At 36.2% G+C, this 17,624-nt stretch overlaps 1 protein-coding gene across 1 annotated transcript in view; it reads left to right on the forward strand.

Annotated features, from left to right (window-relative positions):
* The window catches only part of ADAMTSL1 (ADAMTS like 1), a 370,874-nt gene that overhangs the window by 76,167 nt on the left and 277,083 nt on the right, over window positions 1-17,624 (forward strand). Inside the window, exon 2 of the mRNA XM_057373470.1 lies at window positions 12,813-12,932. Coding sequence (XP_057229453.1) covers window positions 12,813-12,932 — 120 coding nt within the window. The remainder of the gene's footprint in view (window positions 1-12,812; window positions 12,933-17,624) is intronic.

The following is a 17,624-nucleotide window of genomic DNA, read 5'->3' on the forward strand; positions in this document are numbered from 1 at the left end:
GAGTGTATGTTTAACACAACACATACTCAAATGAGACAGAAGCATAGATTAGTGTGTTGGACAAAATATGACAAATTTGAGAAGTCAAAAAATATCCCAATACCGAATGTGTGTAATGGAAGGCAATAATATATATATATTATTATTATATAAGATAGAATGCAATGCTTGGAATCCAGGGTACATGTTAATTTCAGTATCATGCCTGCATTTTCTACTTGGCCTGAGGTATTTATGTGCTGAATAGATGACTTACTGTGACCACTCTTTTTACCTGTATTTACACTGGTGAAATTTTAGTGTGAAACTCAAACTCCACATAATTGGACAATCATAAGAGCAAAGTTGCCTTTATTTTAGAATAGCTATAAATGAAAAATAATACTCATTAAACATCTCCTTCATTTGTGATTCAGAGCTTTATTTAAATACATGGGCCATCTGACATAGTACTGTTCCATCTATCGTCCCACTTAGCCTTGTCTGACACACCAGTGACTCAAATATGAAAGTAGTTATTGTGATCACTACCACTGTTTTTATACAAATGGTAGTGAGGCAGTTACTTCATTTTCTACAAGCAGATTAATAGTATTTTAGAAACTGTCTTTGCTGAGCCAGTTTTGAGGCAATAAATGATTTGTTAAATCTGTTTAGTTGKTTGTTTGCAGGTCATCCATAAGCATATCTGTTCACAGAATGTCATTCAGCTTTGTTGTTTCAAGTGTCACCACAGTCTCATGCTGGGTGATTTTGTCCCTCAATTTACTAATTTATTAAGGTATTGAGGAACAAGGCTTAAATMAAGATTTGACCAATATATATTTAGAGATTGTTAAAGATTGTTAACAGCTGGTTAAAAATAAATTGAAGTTATCTGGAAAAAGCAAGCAAAGGCTCATACGTGGCCAGTAGTCTAAGACTTTTCTTAATTAAACAACAATAAAACAACACTCTGAATGGTAATAGAGTTAAAATAAACAGGATTGTAAGGTTATRAATTCAAATTGGAAAAAATATAAAATATGTGATGCATATTGTTTTTCTTTTCCAAGTCTATTAATTGTAATAACATCCTCTAGTAATGCTATGTTACTCTTACTGCCTTCCTGTTCCTCTATTTCCTTATTATCTCAATTCATGGAACCTATGCCATAAATTAATACAGTGTTTCTGAGTACATAGATTCTATTTGTCCTTACATTTGAAAGAATTCTAGAACTGTACTGGTCATTTCATAGATACTTTTAGTAACTTCATTTGAATTAATGTATTTTCTGACTTCTGGCTTGTTTGGATTCTGACACCAGAAGAAGAGTAATCTTCTCAACTAAAATGAGAATTAGCTATCCCCTCATCCATCATTTTAGCTGCCATTGTGTGAGAGTTCATTTTTCCTGCTTTCCTTGCTGCTGTGTGTTGCCAGAGTGCCRAGGAGATGGATGATGGTGTGTTGTGGGTTTAAACCTATTTTTTTCCCARCCAATGCAGCAAAAATGTCATGGTTTGAACTTGACCAAAAGYCAAAGCGCCATGATGTTCCCTCCCCCGCCCCCCACCGGAGAGGCAGAAGGGAGAGSAAAAGCCCAATTAACACTAAAATTTATGACTTTTRGATAAGATAACATAATTGAGAGAAAGATACATATATGCTCCAGAAAATGGTCAGACAGGCTGAACAACTTAAATTGCAAAATAGATTTATTACTAAAAACTGCTAAGAATACTACCACAATGGGGAGGGGAACAGAGGTAGGGAAAAATTAACAGGGAGAARWAAAAAACGGRCATTTTAAGACACCTGTTATTCTTTCTGGGAACCTGTCTCTCCTAGGTCATCCCTCCCCACCCCTCCATGCCTTCCCMTGYGCAAGGGGGGCAGGGATGAAAGTTTAACATAGATCAAACTACTCATTACGGTTGTTGTCCAGCATCATAGGAGAAGAGTCCTTACAGCTCCAAGCTATGGAAGGTCTTTTCCCAAGAAACAGTCAGCATATAACTGCTGATGGCAAGGGATTCTTTTTCTTTACCTCATGGGAGAAAGGAAAACAGTCCTCCAAGGCTAGCTGCTTTCATTTTGAGGGCAAGGCCACTCTCTCAAATCTCCTGGCAGAACACAGCTTCCTCTAAGTGTCAACTCGCTTCAGATGTAGGGGTGAGGGGAGGGGGCACCTCTTCCCCCTTTTTGGCTTATGATCAGTYCAGTCCTCCAAGGCCAGGTTTTTTATCTCAGGTGCAGGGCCTCTCTTTTCTGTRCAGGCCTCCCAKTGMAGAAATAGTCCTTTTGAGAACAGCTTSTTTTCTCCATGTTCAAGCACCAGAGCAGCAGCACAGCACCTGTCTTCTTCGTACTGTGATCTTYGGTCTCCATTTTTATCCTTACATCKCSTCACCCTCCTCCTCTGTCCTCCCCCAGTGCACTATACTAACAATCTAAAAACTAAATGGCGGCTGCACTCTATCTTGTTTTGAATTCTTAATTAAAAGACCATACGTCATCACAGAGGTGTAACCAGCCTGTGCAATTGGCCSAAGCCTGTCCATCAACCTCAGAGCCACAATGGATTGGTTCTAAAGCGCAGGGGGCAGGGCTTCTTTTGCTGGAGAAGAAGGAGAAAGCTTCTAGAACTTCCTCACAGGAGCCATCTTTGTGGTTTCTTGGTCCCATCCCCCCACCACCAAAAATCGGACCGAGTAAAACCAGGACATGGTGGCATTAGACTAAGGAAGTAGTGAGAGCTCTTTGGCAGCTATTATGCATAATATCTCAATTTGCTACTCTATGATTTGGAGTATATTAGCTCTTACAAATTTTTTCATTGATATTGATAAAGTCAGCTGCCATTTTTTGGAGTGTAAATAGAGAAGCACAAAACTTTTTATCTCAGAAATTATTTACATGAAATTTAATGTCCTTCATCAAGGTGTGCCTATGAGTGTGCAGTCACTACAGGAGCTACTCCTGTACGGACACAGAAAATGCCCATAATTATTTTCTCCTTAGGCTTGACGTTTATGAGAAAGGAGTAAAGAATTGTCTTGTGGGAGCCCAATACCACAGTTCTGTTTCTGTTTTTGAGATGTGAGACTGTAAAAAAAAGTAAGTTAATTTCAGAACATTTGATTTGCTRCTGAAGGTATCAGAGCAGGTAATACATCATATCAACAGACTCTAAATTTAGTTTTAAATAATTTTAATTGTTTTAGCAAAAACKATATACTTACATTGCTTCTTGAAGACAACAACTGTCTTCCAGAATCATGATGCCTTGGCATGATTAAATCTGGTGGTGTAAAGTATGTGACACTTAAAGGTATTTTTGTTCTTTTTATCATGGTGTCTGTTTCAAATGTGTTGAAACAGCACCTCATTTTCCTTTCTTTGGATATACTGTGACTGAGTGGACTCTATTAGAGATCTGAGAGAGAGAATCTTTCCTTCTCACCTTATAATGGCCTGTATCTGGTCTTCTGAACAGGAAGAAATGTTGTGTTTTGTATACTGTTAGTTGCGTCACATTCTACTACAAACTGTCACTGAATGTTGATCTGCATTTGCAACATTTAAGCGTTGATAGCCATTTTCAGGTCTACAGCTGAGTGTGAATAAGCAAACTTGGAAAAAAAGGTACTCCATCTGTTAATAGATTACAYTGTTCCTGTTTAAATCTCAAATTTGCAAATCCCTGAGTTTTATCCACTTTCACTTAGTAATGAAGTCTTCCAAACCTTCATGATGATCGTGATTTCAGTAATTCATTGCATTCCTCAAAGAAGATGGTGTATGTAAAACTTTATTTCTGAATAACATCAGTCTAGTTTCTGTTGCCTTGTTTACCTAATGTAACTTTAAATTTACAGATTAAACCCAACTTTTCTGCTCGATTTTCAGATTTATTTTTTTTTTTACACTTTACTCCTCATACTATTTTGAGGATTTTTTGTTCTACTATTCTTTCACTCTTTCTGGTTTTGTATTACTATTTTGAGGGTTTTTAACATCTGGGACACAAATCAAACCCTGAACAGACATAAATTTTCATGGATTTTCATAAGTTTTACATGGATGCAATACCAATTCTGGTAACTTCATGCTGGTAGTCAAATTCAAACTCCTTGAAGCCAATCAGTCTTTCAGAGCAGTGTGAGTGTAGGCATTTGGGAGCATACTGAGAGTCTGCGTGGTTCTCTACTCTGTCTACCTCTATGCAATGCTTTGGCTGCTGAATTCTGCCTCTCTCTATGCCTCAGCCTTAAATACAGGCATTTCTCTGCTASCAGCTGCTACCAGCTGCTTTATGTTACACTTCGCTGTTATTTCATTCTCTTGGATATGCAGTTACACAATTTTTTTTTTAGTTAAGCTACACTTAACTAAGTTTCTTTAAACAGAAAGATATGACAAGCTGCACTGAATTTTTTTTTGAGGCATTCAGGTGTAATGACTCTCTAATAAACTTAYGCTAATAAAGGATGTTATTTCATACTCCCTGATCATCAAGTAATAAGATGGCTTTTGAGATGGGATGCTTCTTCTAAAAGATGTTTATCCWAAAGCTGTTTATGAGGAATGTGGARAACACTGATGACTTAAAGGAGGAATTTTGTCTGAAATGTCTATTTTGGTAATGAATGTGGCCTCTGGCTTCAATAGTGTGCAACTCCGAAAATTCTTCAGACCTTATCTTTTAGTTTTCTTTAATTTTGTGTTATAGAAATTTTGTGTGTCTGCTTTCAAGTACTTTTAATAACAGTATTTGTTTGACTTGTTTTGGAAAACAAATCTGTTTAGACCTTGGACACAATTTTGCTGAAATCTCAGTAGGTTTTCTATTTTTTTTTCAATAACTTTTGTGAAGATAAAAAGCCATATCCATCTAAATAAATATCTCCCGTGTATCCAGTAAATTAGAAAGTAGATAATGTTCTGAAGTATAATTCCAGCTCATGTTCATAAAGCTTTTTAACCTTGATGCATTTTGTGTTAACTGCAGCCTGGAAGAAAATTCTAATCAGCCAGATTTTAACGGAATTGTACAACTTTGGTTCGTTTGCTTCTATGGTATTTCACCTTTTTTTATCCCAAAGTCTGCTTTTCTTTTCCTTCTTTCTCCACTTTCCCTCTCCTTCCTTTGCTTCCTTAGCCTTTTTTTTTTTTTTTTTTTTTTTTTTTTTTTTTTTTTTTTTNTGGCTATGGTTGCTTGGCAGCAGGATAATTGGTGTGGTTTTGTGCATTCTGCATTTTCCACTCCATTTAATGGGGCCATATTGTTTTTCTCTCTTGTTGGTACACTGTGGGTCAAGTGTAGGCGTGTGCATGCTTTACAAATTTATCCCCATCATTGCTAATGTCTGTCCAAGATGTTAGTTGCTGGTGGTTTTGTCCGAGGGACACTTCAAGCTGTAATTCTTGAGCGCAAATCACTTTTTGTTTCTTTTGTTCATGTATAATGAGAGACTGAAATGGAGCTTAAATAATTCCTTCAATGAAAACATTAACCAGACTCTGCTATTGTGGTTGTTTAAGAACTGAAAATAATTAGCACAAAACCACATTTCCTTCACAGAGCTTTAAAAGAAGTCAGGACATTACCATTAAGATAATAATGAATTCAGTCTCTGTGGAAAGGCAAGGAGGAAAGAAAAAAGATTAAATATATTTCAAGACTAGCAAAAAGATTTCTGGTGGGAACATTTCACTGTTGAATAAAACATTCCCTTGGGAAATACACTGCTATTTGGGTTTGTATTTTAAGGCACCATGTGAGTACCTTTAGAGAAGCCAAACAAGAACCTCCTTCTCTCTTTGAAAATTCTAAACCTACAAACACACTACAAACAGTAGCCAGTTTCCTAAGAGACTGGCTGTTAGTTCAGAAACTATAATTTCACTGTTTGGAAAGGCTGAAATCAGAAAGCTATATTGTAAATAATCCGTTCTCAGGAAAACCTGTTTTCCACAGGGGAAAGATTTTGTTTGTTTGTTTCTCTCATACAACTTATCCTGCCCAGGACATGCAATMCTATTTTAAGCTATCAGAAGAAGATATTGCAGTAATAACAAATGTTGGCTTAGAATTGATTTAGTTCATAAATCCACAAAGTCCTTTCTTCCAGTTGAAAGACAGTTAACAAGCTGAAAATGAAAGCCATAAAATATAAGGGTTGTAAGGCAAGAATGAAAAAAGAAAAGCTGTGAACCTAACCTCTAAAGCTTACCATAGAAAAGCCGCAAAATTCTACATGAACAAAGGAAACTTCCTTTTAAACCTTACTTCCTGGAAAGATAGAAAGAAATATGCTGACAGCAGTTAGCTTAGGCCTGGGACAGTGTCTGCCACCTTCAGCAGAGATGCTGAGCCTCTGCCAAGGTTAATAAAGAATTGAAGGTTAAGAGCTGAACACAGTTAATATGCTGAGAATCTGACTGCTTTCTTATGTGCTCTCTATTCAGTGACTGCATGACAGTCATGTGTACAATCACCTGGGTTTTCTTGTGCCTTCCCACATGGATTAAATATTTTCTGCAGAGTGACACCACTCCAGTAGGTGACTGTCCAGCATACCAGAAGTGGAGATGCKCAGATGAAAACTATCTACACTCACACAAGCACATAGGTTGGGGTCACTGTGAGCTTAATGCATGTCATTATGTGGTAAATTGATTAAAAGAGCCCATAGTTATAGTTTCCCTTACCTTTCCAGCAATGGCCTAGAAATGAAACATATCCTTTTTGCCATATTTTGTTCTGTTCTTCTTGTTGTTTTGGCAATAAAATTATTTGTTTGAACTAATAMAAAGAAAATTAAACTTTATGGAAAGGAAGGGAGTTTCCATGAGGAGAGGGCTCATCTTCACAGGTCTAGAGCTCAGTCTGTGAGACAGAAAAGGTAAAGAAAAATCTAAGCTGAAACTGTTTCTCTCTSTGTCTAAATGTCATAATTTTACTTTGGATTCTAACTTATCTTTTGCATGGATTGTTCAAGTCTTTGGTTTAAAGCAAGAGTTGACTCAATGACAGCAAACCCTTTGATTTTTTAAAAACATAGCACTTGGAGAATTATGTCCTTAATTAAATATGATAGTGTCTCCCTTAYGATGTATTTCTTTTAAAGACATAGTGTGCATATATGCAAGAAATGCCCAGAAGGCAACATGCAGAAGAGATTTTAAATTGTGCATAGCTTTCTGGATCTCCGTGGAGGAATGAAAAGTGCTCAGAATGATTAACAGTGGCAGAATTGGGCTGTAATGTTTCTGCATATTTTAAATTCTTACATGGACTTTGGTAAAGACRTACTGCTTTCAGAATTTAGATTTGGACCCAGACTATCATTTCTTCTGAGTTTGGAGCCTGTTGTTGGACTTGAATCCCCCTCTACCTATCCCTCTTATAATTGTATTTTGGGGAATAAAGAAAAAGAAAATTTTGATCAGCACTGCRGCACAAAACCATGGCAGATAAAAGGCAATTATAATAATTTTCTTATTTCAGAATTCCCTATGAGATTTTTTTAAACAATTTATTGAGCTACCAGTGGTAGGAATCAAGTTTATTTGACAGCTAGCCGCTGCTTATACACCCTTTGAGTCTTCTGGGATGCTTTTCCTTCTTGCATGATTGGCAGGGCTGAAGGATGCAGTAAAGCTCTTGTCACCCCTAAGAAAATGTGGCACTCTTTCTCTTGGAAGTGTGGGCAGTAAAGTGGAATGTTGTTGTTAGGTTTTATGGAGAATAATTCAGCATTGAAATACATGCAATACAAGTTGTTACGGTGTTTGGAGTCAAGTTTAGTCTAAAAAAGATAATGTACAGTAACTTGGCTTGTTAAAAGGCTGCATTCCTCATCCCTAACTATAAATGTCACTGCCGCCCTTTCTGATATTTAATACCTTAAATTCTGTCATTTGTTTCCTATTTTAATTTGCTTCTGKAAAGAAAAGCAAAAGATTCATACTTCAAGTTAGCAAAGTAATCCTTCTTGTAAAAAAAACCTGTAGGTCTCTTGGTTAAAAAAAAAAAATAGCAAACTTAATGAATCTGATTTTAAAAATAATTTTATCAGAAGAAGTATTYTTAATAAACCAGTAAAAATTTATTTGCCTCTAGTTTTGATGTTAGTGATATTTTTCTGTGTACTTTTGAATATAAAAAATAAAAAAGCTTCAGCTGAGCAAGGATCACATTGAAATTACTCCTGGAATGTGCCTAAATAGTCATTTGAGAGCACTTTTGGTATTTCTGCTTTGTGAGTGAGATGCTTTGAAATTCCTCATCTCTGCTGAGAAAGGTGATAGCAAAGCTACCATGATTATTTGCATCAGATTCCAGGGCTGTGTTGTTACCTGTTCCTTGCAAAATCAGCAAAATATTACTATTGCACCTTGCTAACAAATAATTATTAGTAATTTACTTTATTGCTGGCCACAGCAAAATTCCTGAAGCTAGTTCTCTGGTTGGACAGTAATAAAGTGCAAGAAAATTTAGACAGTTTTGACTAGGATACATCCTTTCATCCTTTGTTTTATGTTCATTCTCTTATTTTCTAATTGTGTATTTATCAGCCTGGTTCCTCAAAGATTTCTGCATTACGGGCTCACACCCACTGGATCCAATGGAACAACTMATTTTTGCATTCTTTTAAGAGGGATGGAAACTGAGCTAAAATGAGAAGAACATTGCTTATGTATTTGGAATTTTTTCTCATGTCAATTTCATAAAAGGCTTCTTTGCAATTTGTCAGTTGAGCACCTGAATACCCAGATATCTTCCTCACACTKAGAAACTTCAATGCTGTGCTGTTGAATTTCATGTGCACCAGTGAAACCTCATTTACAATGTTGTTTCCAAATTCTTGAAAAGCCCCGTATTGAACACTGRTGATTGCTGCTGCTAAAGGTCAGATTTCTGTCAGTCTACTCTTTCTTTGTATGGTTTGCTCACTGCTTAAGAATGGTTACTATGGGTTGTTTTTGGAAATATTTTCTGATCTTTTCTGATCATAAACTGAACAAAGATAGATGAGAGATATGGTGGCTGTATTATGATAAAATAGTTTTCCTGAGGGAATGAAATGATCATATATATGTAGCTAGGCTTCAAGGAAAACTTGAAAAATGGAAAACAGTCTTTCCAATCATTATTCCATTTTACTGACACTCATCTTTAATGGATTGATTCCAACTCTCTCAGTAAGGATGACCATATTACGATATTCTACTTGAGCAAAGTTTTATCAGATGATGTATAAATTAAAGCAAACCCAGAGTGAACTACTACTCAAAGCAGAAAAGTATTTTATGTAAATCAAGCAGAGAGTAACCTTCTTTAGATGACCACATACTTTTCAGCCCATTTTTTCAAGACTTTATCATTCATATTTGCTAAATGAAAAAAAAAAAAAACAAACTTGCATTACTGCTGCTCTTTTTTTTTTATTTTCTTATCTTCTTCCTTTATCTTCAGTATCCTGAATACCTTTTTTTTTACTACTTAGCTCTGTCTCTTATTTCTGAATAGGTGTCTCTGACACCTATTTCCCACCTATGTAATTAGCAGTTGTCAGAGCATTGCTGTTAATATAGTAGACAGYTAAATTTTAAAGATTAGCAGTGATTTATTGAGATTATTGATATTGCATATGCATTTTGAACCAAGAGATTTCATTTATTTTGAAAAACAGATTGGAGTTTTAATAATGGGAACCTGACTGCTCTTACAAGAGAAAGAATTTTCAGAATCTGGGTATATTTTTATAGGAACAAARTAAGCAAAATAGGAAAGTGAATCGTTGGTGAAGAAGTGACTCTTTACACTGTTTGTAATTTGATTTCTGAAATTAGTAGCATTGGGATCTGGACAGGWTGGATTGATGAGTCAATGCCAGTGGGATGAGCTTCAACAAGACTGGGTGCCAGGTCCTGCCCTGGGGTCACAACACCCCCAGGCAGTGCCACAGGCTGGAGCAGAATGGCTGGAAAGCTGCCTGATAGGAAGAGGACCTGGGGGTGCAGGTGACAGCAGCTTAACATGAGGCAGCTGTTCCCAGGTGGCCAAGAAGTCTTGGCAGCATCCTGGCCTGGATCAGCGACGGTGTGGCCAGCAGGGCAGGGATTGTCCCCCTGTACCCCCCACTTATGAGGCCACATCTCGAGCCCTGTGTTAAATTTTGGATCCTTTGTGGCAGGAAAGACAATGGAGGTGGGGAAAGGTCTGGAGCACAAGTCTCATGAGGAGAGGGTAAGGGTAGCTGAGAGTATTTAGCCTGGAGGAGTCTCAGGTGTGACTTTATTGATCTTTACAATTTGACAGAAGGGTGCAGGGATGTGGGGGTTGGTCTCTTCTCTTGGGGAACAAGCAATAGGATGAGAGGAAATGGCCCCAAGTTTTGCCAGGGGAGGTTTAGATTAGCTGTTAGGAAAAATTYATCATGRAAAGGTTTGAYGAGCACTGGAACCGGCTGCCCAGGGACGTGGTTGAGTCACCATCCCTGGAGGTATGTGGAAGATAAAGTAGATATGGCACTTAGGGACTTGGTTTAGTGGTGGACTTGGCAGTGCTGGATTAAAAGTTGGACTAGACAATTTTRAAGATCTCTTCCAACTTAAACAATTCTATGATTTTATAAATATGTCATTAGATTTSCTGATCACAAGTGTTTAAAATCACAAGTAGACACTATTATTTCAAAGTAAAATAAAAGAACCTATTTCCTTTCTTGAAATAACTTTTACTATTTGGACATTTTTTGCCAATCTTGAGTTGAAACATTTTTATAAAGTACAGGCTATTTCAAGAACATATTTATTTGTAAGAYAAGGATTTGTCCAAAAAGAATATGTGTCACTAACAGGGCTTCTTTTTCTTTGGGGAACATGTGTGTTTCCTCTTCAGATACCTCTGAGGATTCTTCGTTGCTATGACTCAATAATGTAAGAATAATATCAGTGGGTGTTTCTCACAATGTTATCCACAAGACAGGAAGCTAACTATAAATTTTAAAACCCTACTCCTGTAAAGCTATTCCTTTTATGGKTTTTTTTTTCTTGTGTTCTTTTTTATTTAAAGTCTTGAAAGTTACAGCAGAGGACCTCAAAGCAACCAGAAGAATTAGGTGCCCCCTATTTCACTACTAGAGGCAAGCATTTTACATCAAAGAAAACATCTATTATATTTAGGAGCATGTAGTTTGGATTGACAGACTCTTAATTCTTCACATTACCCGCTTCATATAAAGATATTCCCATCCGCCCCGTAAGTTAATTAGATCATCTTCCTTTAGTCAGCCCATTATAATTGCACTAGCTTTACAGAAGCTCTGATCTCAGTTCCCAGCTGGCAGGGAGGACTGCCTCCTCCCAAAAAGCACTCACTTGTAGGGAGTGGCGAGGCAAATCTGTACTTCATTCTCCCACTGGACCCTACAAAATCACGTTAGTGAYAGGCCCTTTGACCTTCTCAGCTAGAATAAGTAGAGACAGCATAACTATGTCACCTGGCTATACGGAAGGATGAGTAGAAGAAATAATCATAATGAAAGCAGCAGACAGTGGACATYTGCTTTGTAAAATGTAACAATTGCAGCTATTGTGAGTAATAACAGTCCAAGCACTGTGCTTATCTTGAATGAGGAAATGCTATGTCCACTGCTCCTGATTAGAGTATCATATAGTATCTTATATAGTACCTATGTCACAGKTAGAGGAACAGAAAAAGACACGTTTCTGGAGCATAAATCAGTATTTCATATGAATAAATTATTTAGTGATAAATAGATAATAGATAAAACTATTATATAACTATCACACTGGTGTTGCGATCATTTGTTGCCAAATAGTACTTTTATTTATTTTGATAAGATGTACTATTCTCTCAAACTGAATGACCTTCCAAATATGTTTTGACATATATATGACATATGACAAGTGCTGAAAAATATTCTAGATTTCCAGAGATTCCAGAGATAATACAGTCCCTATTCCTGTTTTTTAACACCTTTATGGATATTTCACCTGTAGTAGAATTCTTTAGATTTAGTCTGGTGAAAGAACAATGTTCCGACATGTTTCAAAACCTTCCCTGGTATTTCACTGACTTCCAACACTTTATGTTATACCTTTAAAAAATTATTTGGCTTGAGCAAGGAAAGGGAAAAAAAGTGAGAGCTTGAAGAGCGATGTGTATTTGCTTCTAGTATTTATTTCYAAAATCTGTCAAAACATATAATTGTAACTAGGATATTTTGATAATAGTTGGTTAGTCAATCACTGCAAAAACAACCAGTTTCTCAGGTGGCTTATACATATATTCCTAAAACCAATAGATATAAAATTAGTTTAAATTATTTTGGATGCATGTGYATATTGGAGTCTGCTGGCCAAAGTACTTATAAATAATGTTTTTCTGTTGATTCGAAATTTTAAGCTCTAACTTCTTATTATAGAGCAGCCAAAATGCTGGGCAAACATGATCTCTTTCATAAAGKAAAAATACAATTCAAATATTAACTCATTTCACAAAAGAGTTTTTAACTGGTCTCTTATAAACCATAGATGTAAATAACAATATAGAAAACCTTTTCACAGCAGAATTCCATGTAAATGGAATTTACTCATTAACTTATTGACATTCTTTGAAAGCATGTCAGGGTTCTCATTAATGGCAATGCTGTCTGGTTAGAGCAAATGTAGTAATGGAAGACAGAGGACCATTAACAAACCTTTTATTCTTCCAGTCATATATTTTTGGATATTCTGTCCATGACAGAATTAAAATTTTGCATTTCCTAATGCCATGTTTTCCTTCTAGGTTTTTGGAGACCAAAATCAAGGAGCAGTTTTCCTACGGGAGTTTACATTGATTCGGCGAGAAAGTCTTCATGATGATTTCCTATCTGATTTGCTCAATAACCACAAAACAGAAGACCCGGTAGGAATCTTCTATTATTCCAAAACATTTTAGAAGAGATTATTGCTGAAATGCAGTTTGTGATACATCTTTCATTCTGCTTCATTAATCTATGGAAAGTAACAGTACTAGATTCCTAACATGAAAATGTTACCCTAAAAATGCTGTAAATTACATGTAAATAAAGATGTGTTCATATGGGTGTCAATGCATATGAGATTTTATCATTTAAAGAAAAACTCTTTCAAAAGACTCACATATTGGTCTTTTGCTTTCTAATGGTAATTTTTCTTATTCAGAATTTTAGCATGTGCTACTATTGTTCTACTGTTGCTTCTGCTACTGTTTGTGCTTTATGCATGCAAAGGGAGATTATTTCTTATTGAATATGAGTGAGTAAAGATGAATTTATAGGTAATGTAAAAATATAAAATTTTGAAAGGAATAGTTTTCYTAATTGCACTGAGAAATGTAATGAACAATGAAATGAAACCAGTTTTATGAAAAGTGCATTTTCACTTTCTTCTGTATATTCCTGGCAAAGTATTTAGTCCAGGTCTGAAGGATTCCATGTTGTCTAGCAGCTGATATTTTTGAAGAAAATGTAGAAATAAAAAAGTGGGCAGTCATTTTTATTCATGCTTTAATGTGAAATTAAGCAAGCCAGCTGATTTTAAACTGCAGCAAATTTGCCCTACCAGGATGATTAAGGGACTCTTACAAGGAAAGAGGGAGGGAGGTGGGCCTGTTCAGTCTTAAGAAGAGATGACAGAGGGGACCTCATCAATATATACAATTATCTGAAGGGAGAGTGCCAGTGCATGGATCCAGGCTCCGCTTGGTGGTTCCAAGCAGTAGGACAAGGGACAATGGGCACAAACTGATGGGTTCTACCTGAGCGTGAGGAAGAACTTCTTTACCATGTGGGTGGCAAAACATTGGAACAGATYGCCTGGAGAGGTTGTAGAGTCTCCCTCCCTGGAGATGTTCAGGGACATARCCCTGYGCCATATGCTCTGGGATGGCTCTCCTGGATCAGGGAGGTGGGATCAGATGACCCGCTTTGCCTTTCAGTCTTACYSTTGTGTGATTTTGTAAATTTTTAGGTGTGATATTTTCAAGGGCTAATACATCTTGATTTCTAACACACTGTGGTTTAACAAAAGCAGTTACCATGATTACCATGAATTGGTGATGTTTTTTAGGGACAAAATACTCTCTAATACTGAATATTTATTTAGTCTGTAGGATAGAGTGATTCTAGAAATTTGTGTTGGCACAACCATACTTAGCACCTGCCTAATCAACCTTTCTTAGGTTATCTTTATTTTTGAAWGAGGGAATGTTATCCAGGTATAATTATGTGTGTAGAGCTAACACTTCAGAAGAACAGGGCAGATATCTTTTGATAAGTCTTACTGCACAGGTCAAAGGAACCACTTAGCAAAAGTAGAGAAGATATTARATAATCCCCTGTGATGGGCTAACCCATCTGCTCTCAAACAAGTTGTCCTTAGTGCTTTACTAGTCCTAAAAGAGATTTCAGATCAGTCAAACTGAACATTTCATTTTACCATTTTGGGTAATTTTAAATCAGTTTAGGATTTTATCAAGCAACTGCTTTACTGCCAGAACGCCTGTACTTGTTCTTCTTTTAAACCATTTATCCTCTGTGGTCCAGAGATAAAAATGGCACTTTATTACAATTYTGTCATTGAACTGATAGCAGTGATTTGTTGCTTTTTTGAGTTGTCCTGRTCATATGCATGTTCACAGTTGTTTTAGGATCACACAAGCAGAGAGTACTCTGCAGATTATTCATAGATTTCACTTCCAGGCAGTGTTTGTTTTTGTTTTGTTTTGTTTTTTTTTAATTACTTTCACAGGGATGCTATGACTTTCCTGTGATCTTCTTTCTATGCAGTTATGATTGATGCTATGACATTCTTGTGATCTTCTTTCTATGCAGTTATGAGTGCTTGAGAACACATCTACACTGAATAGTGCCCGGAAAATATGACATTGCAATATTCGTAATATTGCAATACGTTTACTTATGATTTAAAGAACTTATTTTCCAACCTCATCTCTCTGTGATAGTATCTTCTACTACTGAAGCGCATACTGTTTTATCTGCATGTCTGATTTGGCAGGCAACAGCTGGTATGGAAGAACTTGAAATAACTTTTCTGTATTCTGCCTGAAATATTTTAAATATATGTGACTTGTTCACTGTGTCCTATGCAGACTATTTTAACAACAAGCTCTAGTTTCAACAAGGACTTTTCTTTAGCACTTATTCCAAATTTCTGCTTCATAAGTGCTTGTGAATTTGTTTTCAAAAATCTCCATATCATATACAGGATATTGTTCCTATTATATAGATCTAGATTCAAAGGCTCACAGACATTAAAGTCAAAAGCATCTACTTTTCTTGAGTGCTCTGAGACACAAGGATCCATTTTTTACTGTTTACCTCACATGACATAGCACTAAGTTGAGGGGGAAACTATTGACCTCAAATACAATCCTGGCTGCTCAACATCTTTGTCTGTCAAGCTAAAAATAACAGGTAAGGCATKTACAAATCAAATTCCATGATCACTAAGGTATCCAACAAAATGCTACAAATGACTCAACTGGAGTGATACAAAAATTGTTATAGAAGCAGATAGAGAGTGTAAAAGAAAGAAAGCACAAACTATCTTCTAGGATCAATCATTCTCAATTCATGGGACCAATCTTTTCTTTCCTTTATTTTCCAGTGAGATAATGGTGTATCAAATGAAGAAAAAAACTTACGGGAAACTGTTTTTCTAACTAAACACAGAGAAAACAACCTCTACTGTAATAGTTCCCCAGTAAATCTCTCACTCTGTTTCTTTTTAGAAGTCCTGTGACTTATAAAAAGTGGACTTTCCTGTTTGCATATTTTCAAAACTGGTGTGCACACAGAGCCTCTGTGAAAGTTGGACAGCTAGTGTCTTAATTATCATTTTAAAAGTCCTTAATGTTGGCATTTTCCCTTGATGAAGACATTAACTGACTAGATTCTTTCTGAGAAAATTCAGGCTGATGATCCATATTTTTAAGTTGTTGTCTGAAGTATGTATCTTTAYTCCTTTGAAAAAGACCATGTTACCACTGGTTTTCTGGGTAGCTGAGAACACCCAAAATGGTTGATTCACTTCTGATATTGAAAAGTAATACCCTCATAACTCCACAGCCTTCTGGGCAGAGCTGTGCATTTCCAGAGGCACCAGGTGAGTCTTTAACAGGATGAGAGAATAATAAGCAAGCAGACTTAGAAAGCTTTCTGGGCCTGAGCATTAAAAACTGTTGGCAATGATGCTGTAGTAATGTCTGGCAATTCTCAGCAAAAGTTGGAGAGATTGAATGAACTTTTTGTTCTTTTAACCAGTTAATAAAGCAAAGATGCCTAATGAGGAAATACRCTACCTGCCTGAAGGCAGTTTTAAACAATTGTTTGCAAGATTGTGTTAAAAAGTATAGGTTAGCCAAAAGAGCTTAGATTGCAATATTCAGTCCAATGAAAAATAGGCTTCCAATAAAAAGGCTTTATCTTGGTTACTGAAATTACTCACAGAGATGTTTTCCTCATCTTTCAATCATATTTCCAACTTTGRAGAACACATGATTTAGCTTCTTAATGCTGCGGCCATTTGTTCTTACTTTCAATATATGCACTAAACCCCAAGTTTATTGGTATAGCTCTATCATTAATGTCAGGGGAAAATTACTAGAAGCCAGAGGAGGGTTTATATTTTTATCCTTTCCTTTGTCTTGGGCAAAGTCAATAGCTGAGATTACACTGACAAAAATRTTCAAAGGAAGCCCCTGAGATATATTTAACAATTTCTGAGTTATGGTGTTTTCCCCACTTCTTCTGGAAAAAAATATTGAAAATAATTTAAGAACTCAGGGAAAATAATTTAAAATATAATGGTTGTAGACATAAAAGTTAAGGTTCAGGAAATTCCTAGTTCAAAGAATGTCTCTTCTACATTTTGGGGGAAGTTCCCATTTACATGTTCCTGCAAGTCAGGGATGACACTTTTGGGCATTCAGGAATTCTGAGGTCAGTCTATAAAAAGTATCAGTTTTACTAAGCCATTGTTTAAAACCTCAGATTAAATCCAAAGTTCTATGTGCTTAGGTTTGATTCTGAGATAAAATTATTGATTAGAATGTCTCTACATCATTATGAAGTAAGAATAAAAAGAARCCTTAGAAAACATTAAGAAAATCTAGATGTATATCTAAATTTCTTTCCCAGCTGATTCAGATACTTASAATTTATTGCTTGTGCCTTTTGGATGGAAGGGTTAATTTTCGGAATATAAATATCATGAAGATTTCATTCATTCTGTTTTTGAGCCATACTTTGTTTCCTTTGTACTCTGAATTATTTATKTGTAACAGTACATTGTACTCATATTATGTATAACAGTAGAGGATCCTCAGCCTGTTGACTAAGGAATTTCCAAGCTTCTCAGCTAAAAAGAACATATTTCTAAATGGTTATGAAATGCAGAACCCAAATTTGAGCTCCTCAGGGATGGGCAATCACTGGAGCACAGGAATTATGGGCCCTGCCCCATTCAGCTCCTGACATGACAGAGAAAGAAAAGTCCTTGGATGATAGGAGGAGCTCTCCTCTGACTAGCCTCACCTTGAATTTGCTTTTGGTAG

The sequence above is a fragment of the Malurus melanocephalus genome, unplaced genomic scaffold (assembly GCF_030028575.1).
Source record: "Malurus melanocephalus ecotype Western Australia unplaced genomic scaffold, MMel_1.1 scaffold_198, whole genome shotgun sequence".
Taxonomy (NCBI): Eukaryota; Metazoa; Chordata; class Aves; order Passeriformes; family Maluridae; genus Malurus; species Malurus melanocephalus.